This window comes from Notamacropus eugenii, chromosome 3 (genome assembly GCF_028372415.1).
Source record: "Notamacropus eugenii isolate mMacEug1 chromosome 3, mMacEug1.pri_v2, whole genome shotgun sequence".
NCBI classification, from domain to species: domain Eukaryota; kingdom Metazoa; phylum Chordata; class Mammalia; order Diprotodontia; family Macropodidae; genus Notamacropus; species Notamacropus eugenii.
In genome coordinates, this window is record NC_092874.1 from 425,586,717 (window position 1) to 425,604,936 (window position 18,220).

An 18,220-nucleotide genomic window follows, 5' to 3' on the forward strand; every position below is an offset into this window, starting at 1 on the left:
TTTGACTTGGGCTCTGTTAATCATCATTATCAAAGGATGTTATGTTTAAAGGAATCCACGTGAATAAGAGCCGTCTTTGTCCACTGGATGACCTTGTAGAGAACCTGGTTGTACGCGGTGGCTAGACATGCAAATTAAAAATGAGATTGGCCTAGAACACAAGATAACCAGATGGCTGGGATACTTTTGGGAAACTGCAGAGTTCTCATCTCAAGCTTCTCCCCAAAACAAAGGCCCATCTTTTAAACAATATTCTTCAGCTCTTGTATGGCTGTGGGTCATGAAACTGAAGGGGAGGACCATCCAAAGAGGAAAAGACATGCACATAGTGGGTGTTGGTGAAATGAAGCAGGAGACATAGCGGGTCAAGGATATCATCAGAGAAACACATGACAGAAAAAGAGGGGCCATTCCCATGGGAAGATGGGTAACCACGGGACAATTTGCATGTTCCATTTTTGGCAATCTCTCTGGGCAACTACTACTCTCTCACAGGTTCCAGAGGTGTTGGAGATTATCCTTAACAGTTTGATGAAAACAAAATACTGATCTCATAAACTCTTCCACAATTACATAGGAAGAACAGAGAAAAATTTCAGTGTTACTGAGGGAACACAAAGGGTCAAGATGACTCATGTCTTTGGCATCCCAGACACTCAATATCCTTTCCCTGATGCCTTCAGCTCACTTGCTAAGCCTGGTTCTCCCTGGAATCCACAGTCCTCTCTTTTCTCTTGCTGTCTGCATATCCTTCAAACTGCTTCTTCCCTTCAGTTACTGCCTTGGACTAGAGAGTATGTGTGATCCCTCAAGTGTCTCAGAACTCCCTCAACCCAACTAACTTCTATCTAGATGTAATGTCTCCTACTGCTGCTCGACCCCCTGGCTGACTGAGGGGATTGGGGCTTCATACCCATGGAGGATATTCTTATAGGCGAGTGAGAGCACCACGGGAAAGAGAATATAGGGCAGTGCCCATGACTGTCTTGAGGTGGAGGAGTTGGGGGAAATTCAGACTTAGGGGGTGAGAAATAGAAGATGCACAAGCAAAGGAAACAGAAAAGGGGCAGTTAAGAAGACAGTGAGGAGACCAAAGGAAAACAGCGTATCTGGGAGGAGTAGGTGGTCAGAAGGGCAAAAGGGGCATAAAGGTCAGAGGGGAGGAGAGGGACTGCAGACAGTGGAAGGTAGGCTGCGTCACTTAACGGCTTGTGGCCATTTGGAGAAGTCATTTGCCCTCCAGAGGCCTTCCTCAAGTTGCCCCTCAGTTGTAAGACAAGGTTGGACTACGCTGTCTGAAGCCTCTTCCATCTTCAAATGATACTGGTTTTAAGTTCCTCCCTGTGCCTTCTTTCTGGTCATCCCCAGTAAGGGATTGTCTAGTCCTCACCTACACACATGGCTCTCCTCACGGTAGCTCAGGGGTCAGGTTGTCTCATTTTTCCCCATCCTCTTCCTGTTCAGTGGGCACACCTGGTACCGTGGGATGATGCTCACAGCCTCTGATGTGGAGCACTGAGCTAAGCTGGGCAGGGCTGTGGATGGACTCGGTCGAGGATAACGGGAGGCTGGGGTGGAGGAAACCTGGGCTCCAGGCCCTTGGACATCACGGTTACTATGACTACGCCACGGATGCTGTGCAGCCACAGCGGGTGGGTAGGGTGTGTTGCTTGCCCAGGATGCAGGAGCCACCCCCTCTTGCTACAATTCTTTCAGCCTGAGGGAGTCCCTGGCTCGGGATCTGGGGATTCAGCAGCTTCCCCAGGATGGGAGAACAAATCCCCAAATCCTACTGGGGTGCCAGGGCAGGGAGCTAGACCATAGCTGCTTCGGACATCTGAATGCAGCTTCAACAGTTAGAAAGGGCCCGGGGTTTGCAGAGCACCTTAGTGGGCATTCCGATTCACTAAACGCCGGGAATAGGGCACTTAAAAGTCCCCGCCCCCAGGAGCGGATGCATCCTCAAGAGGGCCAATCTGCCAGTGACAGGGGAATTCTACCATTCCCCATGTCTATAATTCTGCGACTTCTACCCTTTGCCCCTGTATCTTCCCTCTGGGGTCAACAAGAACACATCTGATCCCTCCTCCACAAGACAGCTCTTAAAATGCTGGAAGACCCCCACCGTGTCACCATCCAACCTCCTGGGACATGGATGGTCTGGAGGCCTCTCCTGAATCATTTAAACTTGGAGGCAGTAAAATACATAGTAATGGCTTCAGTATCTGTGGCTAAATGAGACAGCATTATATAAATCAGAGGCACTCTGGCATAGCGGATAGCTGAAATCTGGGAACACTCACATTTCTATAACACTCCAAGCTTCAGAAGGTGCTTTCTTCACAACCCTGGAAGGAAGCTAAATATTGTATTCACATTTTTAGGGGTGAGAAAAATTGAGGGTTTAAGAGGTAACTTGTTTGTCACCATACAGTTTGTTATCAGAGGTAGGCTTTGAACCCAACCCACCTGACTCCAAGTATCAGACAGAAGGCTATCAATTGTCCAGCTGAAACCTTAGAGCTGATCTAGGGCCTCAGAGATCATTTAGTCCAATCTTCTCATTTTACCTGAGAAAAGTGAGGTCCAGGGAGTTTGTGACTTGCCCACAGTCACTCAGGTAGTAAGCATCACAGGTGAAAGCTGAATCCAGATCCCCTGACCTCAGATCTGCCTCTGTCTTGAATGGTGAGTGAATGCAAAGTCATCTAGCCACCTCCTGGCTCTATTGACATCTCTCTCCCCACAACACCCCCATGCAATACCCTCCCCCAGAGATTCCATCAATAGTAACATCATTCTTCAAAGTGCTTGTCAATCAACTGGCACACGGACAAATATACCATCCCAGTGACTCCCCTATATGTTGTCTCCCCCATTAGAAGTTCCTTGAGGGCAAGGCCAGCTCCACTTGTGTGTTTGTATCTCTAGGGTTATCAACACAAGCCCATTACTCTCTAGCAATCCTTACCTCCCTGTCTTTGCTCCTCAGAGACCAGGCTCCAGGTGGTGAGCTCTTGCCTCACTTTGGCTGGAACTAGAGACCAGCATCACTTCCAAGCCATTTCCATACCACACTGGATGTGCGTATATGCCATTGGAATGTAAGCTGAGGGCACGGACTACATAGCTTGCTTGCCAAGAAGCACCCATATTCAACACAGTGCCTGGCACATAAGCATTTACTAAGTACATTTCATTCTTTCTTCCATTAACTTATTGCCTTGAATGAACACCTGATAATTCCTTCTGGGGAAAACTGAGGAAACTCATTTGTTTTTTAAAGCCATTGATGATACTTAGGATGAATGTCTAATCTCATCTGTATTGGATCTTCCTCGTTAGAAACTCAACTCTATTCATACCTCTTTGTCTTGTATGATTCTTGCCCTGGCTCTTCTGCCCATGTAGCTCCCACTTGCTCCAACACAGACACACATTTTGTTTCTATCACTGGCACTTGAGTCTGGCCTTCTTTCATTGTATGTGTCTTTTATGCCACTTCTTGTGGGAGAGTCGTTATTGTCATTCCATGTGTGCGTTTGATTTTTTTGAGATGACGATGTTCTGTGAATCATAGATCTCCAAGCTAGCTGCGTAACTGTGGGCAAGCCAGGCTCCATCCCATCACCTGATGGCAAATTCAATAGTCACCCATTTCCGTGGTGGTATAAGCTTTCCTTGCAATACTGTGAAGACGGTACTTCTGACTCAGCTCTAGTTAATATCAGCAGGGAGGACCTTGCTTTCAACCATGAAAATTCTGATGTGAACGACACTGCCATCTTCTCTCATTTGCTTTTCTCTGCTCTGAATTTGCGTTGAACTGGAAAACTCCTCCTGACCTTGCCATTTCATTCTTCCATACTATTCACAAGTTCATGACTGTATTTATAGCCTACTTTAAGGTTGACAAATGATTTTTCTCACAATCATCTTGTGATTTAGGTAGTATAAGAACCATCATTAAGATTCAGCACTGGAATTATCCCCATTTTATAGATGAATAAAGCAAATGTCGAAAGTTCATATAGTTCATATCTTTGAACTGGGTCATACTTCTATGTCTCATGTTCTTTCCATTACACAATGCTGTCTCAAGTCCAGTGGGAAAGATCTGAATGAATAGCCCACAATCATAGCTTAGTCTTGGCCCAGTGGCAAATGTAATCCTACAGATTAGACTTTTTTTCTATTCCTTGTAGAAACATCCATCTCCAAAAGACCCTAAACCTCAGTAAAGCTGAAGGGTAGGGTCAACCCCAGAGCAGTGAGGATGGACTAGGGTCTGGAATCTGGATAAAATAGAACCTGTCCAGAGGACAGATTGAGGGTTCTGGAAATCATGATACATGGAAGGACATAAGGAAATGGCAGTGTTTAACCTGCAGAAGGGAGTGTGTAAGGGAATTGGGAAAGCCATCTTCTAGTATCTGGAAGGCTACCAGGGGGGAGAGGGAGGACAGTCTGTGTAGCTTGAGAAGGCATAGACAGGATTAATGGGCAAGTTCCAGGGAAATCGATCCAGAAAGTTCTCTCTTAGATTCTGACAACCATCTGAGCAGTTTGATAGGAGCCCATGGTCCAATATAGTATGACAGTAAGCATCCTGTCACAGGGGCCTTCAAGTACAGCAAAGGGTTAAATGACTGCCAGGGAGGGTGAGTGGTATCTCTCCAAGATACCTTCCAACTTTAAGCCTACAACCTGCCATTATACCAGGATGTTCATAGGACTTTTTGTCAAGGGGAAAAACTGGAAGCACTAAGTTGAGGCCTATTAACACAATTACCATTCTTCCCCTGCTATTGCTGGATCTGTGACTTCCTGCATGTGGGGAGCGCTCAGGGTGAGGAGCTTTCTTTACCAATGCAGAACAACACCTTCTCTCAAGTTCTTCCAGGCTGCCAGGGGCACTGGTTTGCTTAGGGTGACAGAGCCAGGAGTGTCTGTCAGAGGTAGATTTGAGTCCAGTTTTCCTGAATTCCAGTATGGCTCTATGTGCGCTATACTGCCTGCCTCTTGTTCCATTTAAAACAACGAGAAGTTCAGAGAAACATGGGCAGATCTTTGAACTGATTCAGAATGAAAGTGAATCAGGAGAAAATATGTAAGTGAGAACACTAAAAGGCAGCTGCATTCATCTCAACTGTAATGGCTAATCTTGGTCCTGGAAAAAGAGAGGGTCAGACATAACTTCCTCTTAGTAGAAAGATTTGGGGGTTATGGTCACAAGATGTTATATATGCTGTCAGGTTCGGTTAATGTCACTTTGTTTTACTAACCTGTTACTGTTACAAAGGAAGACTCACTATGTGGTGGTGGCAAATTATGTTTGAAAGACACACAGAAAATCTGACCTACATGGCCTAAACGCTTTCTTGGGGCCAGATGGATCACACCGAGTAATAACACCTCACATTCATATAGTGCTTAGTTAAAGTTTACAGAGGGGGCACTTCCATTATTGGTTTTATTAGAACACTAAGGTTATCTCAAATCCCAAATCTCAAGTCTTTCAAGTTCTCAGCGCTAAAGGGGCTAACCTCCGTATGGCAGACAAAATGAAAGGGAAGGAAATGAACTATTTAGGAGAGGAAGAAACAGAAACAAGTTATAGTTTATGGGAAAGCATTGAGAATACCAATTACTTTAGCAGCCCTCAACCATTTCAAATTTAGAGACCACTTATCTCTGTGGCCTTCTTTCCCTGAATGATCCTTCCACCCCTGCTGCCTCCTTTATCCCTCTTTGATTTTACCCTTTGATGAGTTCCTTTCACCTCTATTCTGAAGAAAAGCCTTAAACTAACCATTCTTCTGTTGCCCCGACTCCATTTCTGACTTCCTGTGATTACGCAGTTTCACTATATAACTGCATAGTCATCCTCAGTAATGGTCAGTTACCTACTGGCACATGTTCCATGTCTACCCACTTCCCAGAAATTCACCCTAGGGATGCCAGCTGGCCTGGTATTTATAACAGAGATACTATTATATTTTATAATTCAGAGATAGCTAGGTGGCACAGAGGACAGAGTGCTAGACCTGGAGTTGGGCATATATCTAAACTCAAATCCAGCCTCAGACACGCAACATCACGGTGATATCTGCTCATAAGCCTGAGGTCAAGTAGGCCCCAGCAGCTTCCTCCGTAGTCCTCCCAAGGCAGGGGTGACCAAATTTCACATGATCTGTTAGAGTGTAACAAAAAGAGGATAAAACCATATTGTTTTGCTTGGATTTCCATTCAATCATCTAGACCAACCCTCTTATAGCCCTGTCATTCCCCAAACCAGCATTATCTTCTATGAGTGACAGGGCAGCCAGAACAATAATGCTCAAAGATACTGTTTCTGAACAAGCAATGCTTTTTTGGTGTGGAGGACATGGGGTGGGAAGGAGAAGAGAGGTGGGAAATCCAGTTTTCAGGTATTAGAGAGAAGGAATAGGATACTGGTTACTTCCAGAGCCAGGAGGCCAGAGTCTGATTCCATGTAATGCTTATTAAGACGAGGGCAGAAACATGAGTTCCCTTCAACTGAACAACAATTTATGGATGTCACTAAAGGATAAGATATGGGATCTAGTGAAAAGTCTTCTTTTCCTTCTGTTCAACCAATGGTAGAACATAACCATGTCAACATCCATGGCCTCTCCAAACATAAACATGTGCTAGCATCAAGATCTCTCTACTTAGGACAGAATAAAGCTGTTTCATCAAAAGAAAGCATGAAGAGTGTGTGTGTGTATGTGTGTGTGTCTGTGTGTCTGTGTCTCACACACTTTAGTTGTCCAGAGCAGGCTTCAGAAAGTTTAGTACACTACAGCTTTTAACCTGTCAGTCAAAAGCAGGAAATTCGTATTACAGGTAGCAAGATAAACAAATGTATTACATTTGCATAATGAAAAAAAGGTGAAGTAACTTGGTGATCACAGACTTGGACAGAGAACATCTGATAGAGGCTACTTCAAGGTGCAAAGCTAGAAATACAGACTTCCGGAAGAATCAGTGATCAAAAGGAACCTAAGGGCACTAAGAACTACATGCCTACAGACAAACCAGCGAAGATCCAATGACAAAAGGAAATGCCACCGATGTAATAAATATCATTTGACTAGAGACCCGGGGTAGACCTATGGCCCAAACAGGAAAAAAATCTCATTCCTCTAAAGACCTGAAGTCTCAGCCCTGGATTTAAGGGTAGACAGGTAGGGAAGAGGTTAAATATCACTGTAGCCTTAGAGTATGCATATTCTATGTTATTTCATTTGATCTTCACAACAACCCTTTGATCTATGCAAAGACTTTTGGAACTCTGTGAACAGGAAGTGATGAAGCTGAGAAATTACAATCTTAGCTCCTTCCACTACACTTCAGTTCTTTGGACAACCACAAAAGGTTTAAGTGGGAGCTATGAATGAATTTAAACTGAGGGAGTGCTAGTGGTAATGTATGTCACATATAGCCTATCTCTAAATTTCCCTCTGTATTATTCAAGAAGTCTGGTGGACTCAAATGTTAAGTGAGTGAACTGGATTACAGTAGGTCAGGATAATTAAAAGAGATTCCATTAAACATGTTAGAAAAATTAGAAAGGCCAAAACCCTAGGCAAGACTGGTGAAAAAGTTCCTGTTAATTTTTATTTGTGTCATAGCAGCAAGCTAGGAGTCCAAGCAATGGGACTGAGGTGCTATGCCCCATTTCATTAGAAGCCCATGAAGGCAGAAACAATTCAGCTTGAATTTCAGCTTGAATCTGAACCATTTCAGCTTGAATCTGAACCATTTACAAGATCAACAGCATTTCTTTCCTACAGTGTATTATTCCTACATCAGCCTAAAAATAAGTTCACAAGTAACTGATTTGTTTGTTGGCTTATTTAGTGGGATGAGAGGGGGAAGCAGAGACGAGAAGACTCTTTGTGTGTTGAAGTGCCTAGAACAACTAACTCCAGAAACCTTGGATGGTTAAGCAGCTCGTTCATTAGCTACAGTGATTTTTACAGGCTACATGGAGCAGAGGTGTGTGTGGGGAAATGAAGACAGGGAGAAACGGGATGATTGTTGTTCTTGTTAAATTTTATTGGCATCACGTTCATCTCTTTACAGAAGAACTCAGCCCACCCCCTAGAATGTAGACCTCTGGAAAATAGGGAGAAGTGCTCCATGTAAGCAAGCTACAATGCAGGAACAGATACTAGGGAGGGGAGCTAAACTGTAAATGTCTCCATACCAAAGAAACAGTAACATGGGCAACACTGGGGCAGGAGGGGGAGGGGAAGAAGGAGTTTTCTAGCCTAAGAATACCACAACCCAGAAAGGAGCGCCTTCTAGAACAAAGGTAAAATCACTAGAACAGATCTGTAGATTTTCCTTTTTTACTTTTGTAGAATGCTGATTCAGTGGAGGTTTGAAAATGTGGAAGAGGGAAAAAACAGGAAGAACTGTTAAGACCTGCAAATAGTCTCCATTAATCCATTGCACACATCAATCTATTACGCCAATCACCCTTTTGAAAATTTAGACACAGAAAGGTAACTAGATAACCCCCCTCCCCCCACCAAGGAGATGAAAAGCTTTTTGGCTCTTAAGTCTTCAATAAAAAGGCTTACATAATTCTCGCTTCTACTGTACAGAATACTGCCTCTAGCTGGACTTCAAAATTCTGTATTGCTAGCACTCTGCAATCCAGAACAAAGTTCTCCCCTCATCCTACATACCTGCATTACAGGACTTAAACACGTAATCCAAGAATTTCTTACACTAATTTATACATTTTAATTGGTTGCATATATTAACATGTACTATAAGATTTTTCCTAAGAAGCATTACATAATAAATGGATACTGTAAAAAGATCTGATTAGTTAAAAGTAACAAGCATTAACAGATACATACAAAACTCCACCAAGTTAAACTGGGTGTGAGCTTGCAATGAACTATGGGTAACCAGCCTTCCCAGGTGCAGCCTTCACAAGGAGGAGGAAAAAAATGAGACAGTTTAAAAAACCAGGTAACTAATTATACACAGATTAACTGTCAACAGTTTTTCTCCATTGGACAAGTGGAAATGTTTCCAATGTCAAGCCCACATCAGAACTAACTCTCTCCACAAATGGACAGTCCTGCTAGCATACAGAACAGCTGATGTGGAGGGGCTGACACCCATGGAGCTGTGTACAGAAGTGGGATCATGTTTGCTCGTGGCAGATTTGGGTGACACTTTTTGGCAGCTGGAAATGAGAGAATTGATTTCTTGTTTGTTTGAATAGGAGAGGGGGCTTGTGTCTGAAGGCCTAAGTGTGATATTGGTTTGTGAAGGGCTCTGTGCTCTACCCCGCCACCTCTTCAGCAGCTGCAGCTTTCGGCAGAAGCCTTTGCTCGGTCATTCTTGTCCAGTTTGATGGGTTCAGGGAATTCATTGTACAGCTCCACCTCTGTCTCCTGCATGGGACAAAGGACAAAAAAGGTATGCAGAAGCATCCAAATAACAGTAAGGGAACTAAATATGGGAGATTTGTTTCAGGAACCTGCACTCGGTAACTTGTCAAAACCCAACTAAGACAGATGATGACTTCTATGTAAGCATGTTAGCAGTTTAACAGAAGAGGTGGAATTTTTCCCAGGTGTCTAGAAATGATCATAATCTCCTACACCACAGCACTTTTCACTTTATGTTATTCTTCTCTAAATGTTGTTTATTTCTGCCCCCACTAAGTTCTTAGCTTACTGAGAGTAAGGAACCATTAAACAATTCTAGATGGCAGGCATTGGAGAGACAAATATCAAACATACAACTATACTGGATCTTCCCCAAGAAGCTCAACGCACAGATAATAATGAAGAAGTCTTGGGAAGGACAGGGCACTGCCTGATGGGAATCAAGAAAGGTCTAATGAAAGAGGCAGCAGCTCAGCTGTGGTTTTAAGACAACAGGAATTTTATGAAGTGGGAGGGATATGGGGATGCCAAGCCAAGGAGCTAGGACTTGATCCTGATGATGGATTCTTAACCTTCTGGTATGTCATGGACCATTTTTTCGGTCTGGTAAAACCTGTCTATCAGAATAATTTTTGTGTTTTTAAAAATACACAATTTAAGAACATTCTAAATTTCAGCTAGAAGTTAGTGAAAATAAAGATGTGATTCTGTGTCTACTCCCTCTGCCCCCCATCCAAACTCCCAGATTTCAAAGGTAAAGAATTCTCTGAAGGCAATAGGAAGCCTTTACAGATAACAGGGGTGATGGTCAGCTCTGCATCTTCAGTAATTCAGCAGCTGTGTGGAGAACAGAGTAGAGGGGAAAAAATGGGAGGCAGGAAAAAAGAGGCCATTGCAATGGAACTGATGAGCAATGGAGAGTAGCAATGGGACAAATGTTCTAAGTGGAAAGAGGGGTGAGACAATTGTTCAAAACTTGGATATTTGGGGGTGGGAGGGTTAAAAACCCCAATATCGTGAACCTGGGTGCGATGCCTGTGGACATATCTAAGCTCTTGTATCCTCTACTGTATTAGCACAGGTCCTTTTGTGTAGTAGGTGTTCAAATTTGTTTGATCAAGTGATAAAGTCAAAATTTGTATCATTATTATACTATAATAGATGAAACATTTGGGATGCTCTGGCAAAAAGAAATGAAAGTAAAATCAGTAAGACAGTATGAGTACATTTCAAGAGTTGGAATGCTACATCAATCATCTTGTCCATACAAAAGGCCTAGAATGCCTAGAAAAGGCCCCAGGCAGATCAGCCGTCAGAGCCACTAGAGGGAGGCAGATCATTCCCTGAGACTTACCTGTTTAAGTGCATTTCGTGCGATGGTTTGGAAGGCCTGCTCCACGTTGATGGCTTCCTTGGCACTGGTCTCAAAGTATGGGATGTTATTTTTGCTGTAGCACCAGGCCTGTGCTCGTTTCGTGGCAACCTGTCAGAAGCAGAGGAAAGGCAAGATCTAAATGGGGCTTCGGTCTTCATCATAAGTGGTTCTGAACTATGTTTAAAAGATTAAAATACACATTCAACACTTATGTATGGATGGATATATGCATGATATGAGAGAGGAGGGAACAAAGGAGTAGAAGACAGAGACAACGAGCCCAACAAATCTCCTATTGTGAAGATCAGCTTAAACTTTTGGAGTACTACGGTTTTTTTTCCTAAGTGTATGGGAGAGTGTTAGCAGTTCAAATAAAGTTTGTGGCTTTAATGAGTTATATCAGTTATTATGTGATATTCAATCAGGTTCTATTAGCCACAAAAGATATTTTACATAGACTCGACACCAGCTGCAACCATTAATTATCTTCTGCCTAGCATCTTCATGTTCTTAGGAGGTCCATGGAAGCCGAGAGGGGTCTGGGAATCTGTTTGCTGCCCACCAGTGTTATTTCAGCCCACGGATAAGCATCCTAAAGCTCCAGAGCACCCATACTCGCATAACATGGCCTCGCTAGGAAAGAAAGCTGCCTCTGGACGTGAGTGGGAGGAGAGGCTATACATAAGATCAAGACAGGAATGGAATAAATTAAAAGCTTGATGCTCCTTGGGTATTTATCAAGCCCACTTCTTTTTTCTTTTCCTGAACTGACCTACTTTGAACAACTACTACCATTCTTGTCAGATATAATTGGCAAGCAATTCCCAATTTTAGGCTAAGGGGAGATAGGGAGCTATTTCCTTGATGGTTTTAATGAACCAGCACAAGAGTGGGATCAGGTCCAAGAATGAAACTTTCATCAGTTAGTGTTCTTGTGTTTGTACTATACCACATTGTAGAAAGAAAGGCTACAGCTCATCCCTAGGCAGGTTTCTGTAAAGCCCACTTACTAGAGTGCTGAGCTCTGCTTCTCTCAAGACCTTTAGTGCTCCTTTACCCAGGTCTTGCTGCCTCAGAAGATTCCTCTAATCCACTGTTACTATACACATTTCACATAGTACATTTTTAAAGATTCAAAAATTGCAGTTTTTTCCATCATCTAAATGAGAGATGGGCACATTACTTACTTGTCTATTTTCTAGGTCAATCTTGTTTCCCAATACAACAAAGGGGAAGTTTTCAGGATCCCTGGGACTGGCTTGGATGAGAAATTCATCTCTCCAGCTGTCAAGAGTTTTGAACGTGTTAGGGGCAGTCACATCAAAGACCAGGACGCAGCAGTCTGCTCCTCTGTAGAAGGCCACGCCGAGGGACTGAAATCGTTCTTGTCCCGCTGTGTCCCAGATCTTTGGGAGACAAAGGGTTATTCGTCAGTCTGATAGGACATTGTACAGCACAAATAGTTGGGGTACAGAAGAAAGGAGAAGACAAAATGATGACTGTTGCTATCGCCACCACCCAGAAGAAATCAGTGCTGGTCCTGTAATTAACAACTTCAAATCAGAAAAATGAATGTGCAACATTTGCAAATGTAATGGCCCTGAGGGGGAGAGATTCTGGAGGTAGAAGAGAAAATAAATGGAAACTAAAACACAAAATCTTTGGAATGCAATAACCCAGTTCAAGTAGTTCAATCCTCAGCACATGTCCTCAGGAAGGAGGCAGCATCTATGTAAGAGAGAAATCACCATCCACACCTTTGTTAGGCAAGGGCAGCTGGTGAGCTAGGTACAGATCATGCTTCACTGATTAAAGGACAAAACAGCTTTAGACAGAAAGTTTGTAACTGCAGTTTACCAGGCAAAAGCAACTGCTCAATCTTGTGTAAGGTCTATGGACAACCCACTAGTTCTCTCATCTACCCTTCTGGCATTAACCCACCACTGCCAGAATGTCTACCAAGCTTGAGTTCATACAAAGGGGATGTGATTTAACCTCTTATGGCTGCTTGGTATACCACTAGAATATGGATTAGATAAAATTATGAAATTTTTCCATGCTTCCAGAAGCAACATTAATAATCCACAGCTAAGAAATCAGATATATCTGTATCCATCTCTATGGGAAGTACAGAATACCTCCTTTTAGAGTTTGGGAGAGAAATGTCCCATTAATAATTCTGGTGAGCAGAAAATGGGGCTATAGGTAGGGATTTTACTACTATTACTGACCATTAGTCAGAAGGGATCAATAATGACATGGCTTTTATTCATGGGTTTAATTAGCCTATTAAATGAGCTGCCTTGGCCTTCAAAAACACACAAGACTTTTAAATAAAATTCACTGTGTTGCCTTGCCAACTCCCCCCCAAAAAAAACAACCAAAAAACCCCATCCCCAAACAAACAGTACTTGGTTCTTTTGCCACATGCATTTACTGAATACCTACTACATGCAATTACGCTGTAAACAAATGAGCTTAATGAAAAATGAATCCTATAACAATCAGCATTAGCCTTGTACATATTATTTCAGACTACTGAAATAAACCCAAACCTGAAAGGTTCTAAGTTCTGCTACTCAGCACACTTTTCACCTACGTACACACTGCTAGGCAAAAAACCCACAATGATATGAATCAGACTTCCAAGGTCAATAAGAGTTAACATGTTCTGGGGAGAGTTAAAGATATATAGCATCATGCTACAAACTAATAAACTGGTTCATCATATATGACACACGTGACTCATCACCACTGGCCAAGAACTGCATAAGACGCCCAGTGGCAGGTAAATTACAGTTATGGAATATAGCCATAGCTAATGCAATGATGTGGGAGAACTACAAACAGGGAAGGCAGAAGAAGCAGCTTGAAGAATTCAACGTTAGAGTATCAAGAAAACCCTCCCCAGCATAACTTAAAAGCCTATCGATGCCTGGCTTACAACTGCAAGGAATAACGGCAGACTTCTTAGAAGAACTAGTAGTTCTACACTGACTTTTGCAGTCATAACTGTATAATCTTTTATCCCACAAATGAAACATATTCTAGTGGTCACATAACAGGTTATCTAGCTGGCAGGGGAAGAAGAGATCAGGAGCAGAGAACTAGAAAGCTCTTGGGACAGTCAAAGCACACAGTGACTGGTCAATATGACATTACCAAGAATAAACTATTAAGATGTGAAGAGTATAAAGAAAGTCTAGAAACATTTCAAAATGGAGAACTACATAGAACCATGAGAAAAACTGGGTTTAGATGACTTCCCAGGTAATCTGAGATAGGAAAAAGATATCTTTATAATATGAAGCACTTAGAACCAGGTTATAAAGCAATGGGAATAGCCCCACCATTCCATCAAAAAGAGTTTTTAAGGTATTTTTGTAACCTCATCATGGAGGATTGGATAGTGAGGTGACCCTGATCAATGCCAAGGCTGTCCTAGAGTTTTTTCTACTTATCCACAATACAACTTAAAGGATTGGTTGATAAACTGTCTCCTGGATAAGAAGTTATCTGCCCATAACTTTCCGCACTTGGGAATGTGTGGTCCAACTGCTAACCAAACAAATTTTTTTCTAGAGGGATCAAACGGGCCTAGATCTGGTCACCTAAAAGTTAAGCTAGATCTTTAGCTTTCAAGTTAAGCTAGATCATTAGCAGAAATACTAAAGTAGAAGTAAATCCTGCATCAAGCATGCTAAGTGTTAGAATTTATATCAGAAGACAGAAGTACTGATGTAACTGTTTGTCCATACTTGACCTCTATAGGCAGTGAGAAGTGAAAAATCAAGAGGGACTGCTCTTAATTTCTGCTACTCACAGGCATAAGTAGGAGAGGGTAGGGCACCACTAAAGACCAATAATAGGTGAAGTTGCTTTACCTGCATCGTCACTAGTCTGTCATCCACCATCACTTCCTTCGTCAGAAAGTCTGCTCCTATTGTTGCTTTGTACTGATTACTGAATTTCTTGTTCACATACTGGTTCATGAGTGAGGTCTTACCCACCCTAAAATGGAAGAAAAACCACAAATAAGAGCTGACTTGCAAAGTGGGGAAGAAAAGAAACTACTGATTTGTACCTATGGATTACTCAGACTATGCTTTCAGCCCCTCCCCACTTTTTTAATCAGAAAGTGCTCCTGGAATCACTCAAGTGTCCAAGTACTTGCTCCTGTCTTTCAACAGTCACCCTAACCCCAACTCCACCCAACCTACAAGAGGTCCGAGTAACTGGAACTTGCCTATATTTTATAAGTGACACTTCTTAATGGTTAGACGTATGTTAGGGAGGATAAAAGAACCAGAGTTCAACATTTTCTTGTCTATTCTAAAGGAAGCATAAGCAAAGGACCTGCTATTCCAAAAATACCAATTCAATTCTCAATGTTTTCCACGCAAATGACATATTCAGTTTACTGTCTGAGAACTGGCTCTTATGGTAGATCAGAGTTGTGCTATAAAACTTGATCAACAGAGGGAGAGAAAAAATACAAACCAATAGTCCCTTGGTAAGTGGCTAAGTAGCAGGTCCAGTGAATGGAAAGAAGGAAGGTAGACAGGGAGAAAGGAAAAAAAAGAAAAAGCAAGAAAGAATCTCTACTCTAGGGGCTTACATTCCATCAGGGAAAAAAATTTTTACACACACACATACACACACACGCACGCAGAATACAAACTAAATATAAAGAAGGGGAAGGCACCAAAAGTCTGGGGTTAGAACAAGGTTTATGAGGCAAAAAGGATGGGAAGGAGTAGACGGAGGCAGCCAAGAGATGGAAAGAATGCCACGTGTGAAGAAAGGGATCTTTTGGCTGTGCTGTAGCACAGGTGAAGAGAAACCACAATGAGACAGAAAAATAGGCTGGGAACCAGGATGTAAAAAACTTTAAAAGCCAACCAGCAGGTTGTATTCAGTCTTAGTGGGAATAAGAAGTTGCTGGCATCTGAATAAGACATGTCAAACTTGTGCAGTTATGTAGATGAAGCGCCAGACTTGAGGCATGGAGATAACTGGGAGACTACCACAATAATTTAGGCAAGAGGGATGATGAGGGCAAACCCCTCATCTAAGGTAGTGAGTAGTGAGAAGGGGATGGATGTAGCAACTGAATGAATATGCAGGGCAAGGGAGAGTGAGGAGTGGAGAAAGATGCAGAGATTACCAGCCTAGAAGACTGAAAGGATAAGGGTGTTTTTGGGCTTTTTGTGTGTGTGAGAAGTGTTGGAATAAGACGACTCGTATGTTATAGAGGCTGGGTTTGAAATGTCCAGTTTGGTGAAGTAGAACTGGAACTCAATGTATAATTCAGAATCATTTGCATAGATATTTAAGCTCATAGGAGTTAGAGGAGGTCACTGAAAGAAGAAGAGTGCCTAGTAAAGAGTCTCAGGAAACCTAAGAATACTCATTCTCAAACAAATGCTATTTGTATAAAGAGTTAAGCTAACCAGAAAAAAACTCAAAAAATACTAGCTTTAGATTTATGGTCAGAGGATAGATCTTAAATTTGAAAGAAGGCTTTATATCATCCAGTTTAGCCCCCTCATTTAAAAGTGAGGAAACTCAATGAGGTCTGGAGAGACTCAGCAATGTAAAGAGTCAAAAAAGAAAAGAGTCAAACCCCCATCTTCTGCTCTTGTGCTGTACCTCACTACTCTGAAACTCATTTGGAGCCACTGACTGATCCTGGGCATGTCCTGCAATGTGATTTTACCCTGTTCTTTTGCTTAGACTCTGATAAAGGATAAAGCTAGGTGCTGAATCAGCAAGTTTTACCCCTAAATTTGGAGCAAGAACCATTTGTATGTAGCTACTCTATATAAATAACATACTTATCCTATGGAAAATAATCTCATTTAAAAATATTTCGTTTCCTGGTAATTTGGGCTTTAGTGTCTCACAGTCCTGGACCTACAATTGAATCACAGCACTAGAATGATCCTCTCATTCCACAGATGAGGAACCTGAGACTCAGACATAATGGTTCATTTAATAGAGAAAACTTTCATGAATAACATGAAAACATGAAAATAGTCCTGTCATTTCTCAACTGAGATTCACTGTAGAAAGTGTTTTTAATCACTAAAACTGATTCATTGGTAGGAGAATACTACAACATATGACCAATGCTCTGATAAAAATAAATAGTCAACCCTGACACTTATGGATTTGATATCATCAGTTCTCATGTCAGATTAGAAAAAGGAATGTTATTTACACTGGGATGAGAGTGGAAAGAACACTGGATTTGAAGCCAGAAGAATTTAGTGTCAGTTCTACAATTACATGACCTTGGACAAGTCATTTACCTCTAAGCCTCAACTTCCACAATACTAGGAAGCAGGCAGATAGTGTATTGTAAAACACTATTAAACATTATTATTCAAATGCTTTGGGTTTTAATTTTTTTATTATTATGTACTTGAACACTCCAGTGTGCAACAAGCAAAAAAAGATGACGATATATGAATCCATGAACAAGTGACTTTCAGGTTAGAATATAAGAAATCCCACAGAGGGCAGCCTGTCAGAGATACACTGAAGAGGTCAGCTGAAGATAAAAGCTATGACAACTTATGTCCATTTGGTAAGGAATCAGTTGGTCTTAAAAATGCTTACCCAGAATCTCCTAGAATGATAACTTTCAGCAACACTTTCTTCCTAGAGGTCATCTTTCAAGCTAAAAAAAAAGAAAAGAAAAGAGTAATATAAGTTTGATGGAAGTATAAACTTAAACTACTATGTGTCAGGTACTAGGTTAAGTACTGGGCAAAAACCGAATTCCTGCAAAAAACAGTCAGTCCCTGCTCTCAAGGAGCTCACAGTCTAATGGAGGAGAAAACATGCAAGCAAACAACCATGTACAAATAGCATGTATGCAGGACAAATGGGGAGGTATTCTCAGAGGTAAGACACTAGCCAAGGAGGCCTGGAAAAGATTACTTGTAGAAGGTGGGACTTGTAGAAAGCTAGAATATGTAAATGAGGTAGGACCTGAACATGGGTCCTTTGGATGCCCAAGCCAGCCCTCTGAATTACTAAGCTGTGCCCCCTCCCTTGTCCTTCATTGTTGTTAGTCCTTTGTCCTCAAATAGGACCGTATCATCAGGAAGGTGATACCAAGATGTGCATTCAAGTGAGGCAGGGCTGTGCATAGTCACCTGCCTCCCTTTTTCCTCTGGAGCCATCTGAGTCCAGTGGTCAGAGACAGATGATCAGGACGACTGGAGATGGGTCCTTCATTAGAAATGAGCTTAAGGAAGGGCTTCATACTGAAATCTGTTCAATGCAGACATCTGAATTGTGAGCTTAAGATTGGAATAAAATGAGTGGTGTGATAACCAGCAATCCATTGTGGTACGCCCACAAAGCATGAATAAGGACACACAAACACACA

General features: G+C 42.1%; 1 protein-coding gene across 2 annotated transcripts in view; it reads right to left on the reverse strand.

Moving 5' to 3' along the window:
* Positions 1-8,061: 8,061 nt before the first annotated feature.
* RAB7A (RAB7A, member RAS oncogene family) overlaps positions 8,062-18,220 on the reverse strand; it is a 58,606-nt gene continuing 48,447 nt past the window's right edge. For both annotated transcript variants that reach the window (XM_072598301.1, XM_072598302.1), the window contains exons 2-6: positions 17,443-17,503; positions 14,703-14,829; positions 12,006-12,224; positions 10,798-10,926; positions 8,062-9,446 (exon numbers count right to left, since the gene is read on the reverse strand). In XM_072598301.1, the coding sequence (XP_072454402.1) occupies positions 9,351-9,446; positions 10,798-10,926; positions 12,006-12,224; positions 14,703-14,829; positions 17,443-17,495 (624 nt within the window). In that variant the 5' untranslated portion in view covers positions 17,496-17,503 and the 3' untranslated portion in view covers positions 8,062-9,350. The remainder of the gene's footprint in view (positions 9,447-10,797; positions 10,927-12,005; positions 12,225-14,702; positions 14,830-17,442; positions 17,504-18,220) is intronic.